At 51.8% G+C, this 1,588-nt stretch overlaps 1 protein-coding gene across 1 annotated transcript; it reads right to left on the minus strand.

The window, feature by feature from the left end:
* Positions 1–208: 208 nt before the first annotated feature.
* LOC124684575 (ESCRT-related protein CHMP1) lies at positions 209–974 on the minus strand. The gene has a single exon (XM_047218857.1). It carries the CDS (start codon positions 851–853, stop codon positions 239–241), a length of 615 nt encoding a protein of 204 aa, XP_047074813.1. The 5' UTR covers positions 854–974; the 3' UTR covers positions 209–238.
* Between the last annotated feature and the right edge of the window lie 614 nt (positions 975–1,588).

Consider the following 1,588-nt stretch of genomic DNA (forward strand, 5'->3'; position numbering starts at 1 on the left):
TTATCAGCTATAAGATGCTAACTCAAAAGGCTTGAAAGAAGCATGGTGTTAAACACACCCGCGCAAGTGCTAAATCATACTTGTGATGGGATTACAGTTACAGGAAATAGTTATCATGCAGTAGAACATTATTCGAACAGCGAAAGAAGTATGTTATCATTTGTTTATATGGGGTATAAGCTAGGTCTATATGGTTTCCAAATCATCACCTGAATGAAGTAGTAGTGAGACTCTCTTATTAGCCGCGTGCCTTGAGCTCAGCGAGGCGGCGGGTGAGGTCGTCCTCGTCGACCTTCTCCTTATCCTTTGCGGCAGGTATGGCGTGCGCGGCGGCCTGCGGGAGGCCGACGGAGACCTCGAGGCCATAGTCATCCGCGACCTGCTGCATGAGGCTGTTGACCTCTGTCTCGGGCGTGGAGAGGGAGGTGGAGCCGGCCATGGCGCCCTCCATGAACTCTGCCTGGACCTCCATGTTGACGAACTGCCTCTCGAAGCTGTCCATGGTCTCGGACATCTTCTGTAGGTTGCCGGTGGCGAGGGAGGAGTCGAGGGACTTGACGATGTTGCCCATGGACTTTCCGATGGCCTGCATCTTGGCCTGCGTGTCGAGGCGGGCGACGACGGCGTCGAGGCGGGATGCGAGGCGCAGGTAGTTCATGTGCTCGGTGCGCTTGCGGATGGCGTTCTCGGCGTAGATGCGCGCGCCGTCGACGTTGCCCTTCTCGATGGCCTTCTTCACCTTGAGCTTCTGCTCCTTCTCCTCCTTCTCGCACTTGCGCGCCTGCCGCTGCAGCGACTTGGAGGTGAACTTGAGGTCGAAGATCTGCGCCATCAGCTTCTCCGGGTTGCCCATGGTCGCCGCCGGAGGTTTGGGTGGGGGGAGATCGGGGCGAGGGGATTGGGGATTTGGGGGTTGGGTTGGGGAAATTTTATGGGAGATCGCTGGGGTGGTTTGATTCGGTTCGGAGGGGAGAAGACGGCCACACGCGGTTTGGGATGGGATGGGATAGTAGTTGACACGGCTAAGTAAACGTAACGCCGTTGGTGCCGCGGCGTGTAGGGTCAGGTGTCAGCGCGTGGGGGTCCCAGGTCTCCTCCCCTATTTGTACCCTCAACTCCCACCATCCTCACCCCCACCCCCACCCCCTTACCTGCCGCCTAGTTCCTCCCCATGGAGTTCTCCTTCGTCTGCCTAGATCTTGGTATCATAGTGTAGATCTGGCTAGATCTTGCATTTTCCTTCTTTTTTGTATGTATAAGAATTACAGTGCAGGGGATTCCCAAACGGTAAAGGTGTAAAACGTTTGACTCCAAACTTCAATTGGAAATCCTTAAATGAATTAGAAATGGGTCATACGATGGGTACCACTTCACATCCTAGTTCACAGGAATGTTCTTTGAAAAAGCCGAGTAAATGTTTATCAGGGGCAAAATCTCTATAGATAGCTATAAATAGTTACATTACAAAATATACACAGTTGGCAAATTGAAGTCATGTACTTATTATTTCTTAGATCGTTCAATATTATCGGTCAAATCGCCTCACAAGGATAATTTGATCGATATTTTCCATCGTGTACTTAATTTT

This window comes from Lolium rigidum, chromosome 1 (genome assembly GCF_022539505.1).
Source record: "Lolium rigidum isolate FL_2022 chromosome 1, APGP_CSIRO_Lrig_0.1, whole genome shotgun sequence".
Lineage (NCBI taxonomy): Eukaryota > Viridiplantae > Streptophyta > Magnoliopsida > Poales > Poaceae > Lolium > Lolium rigidum.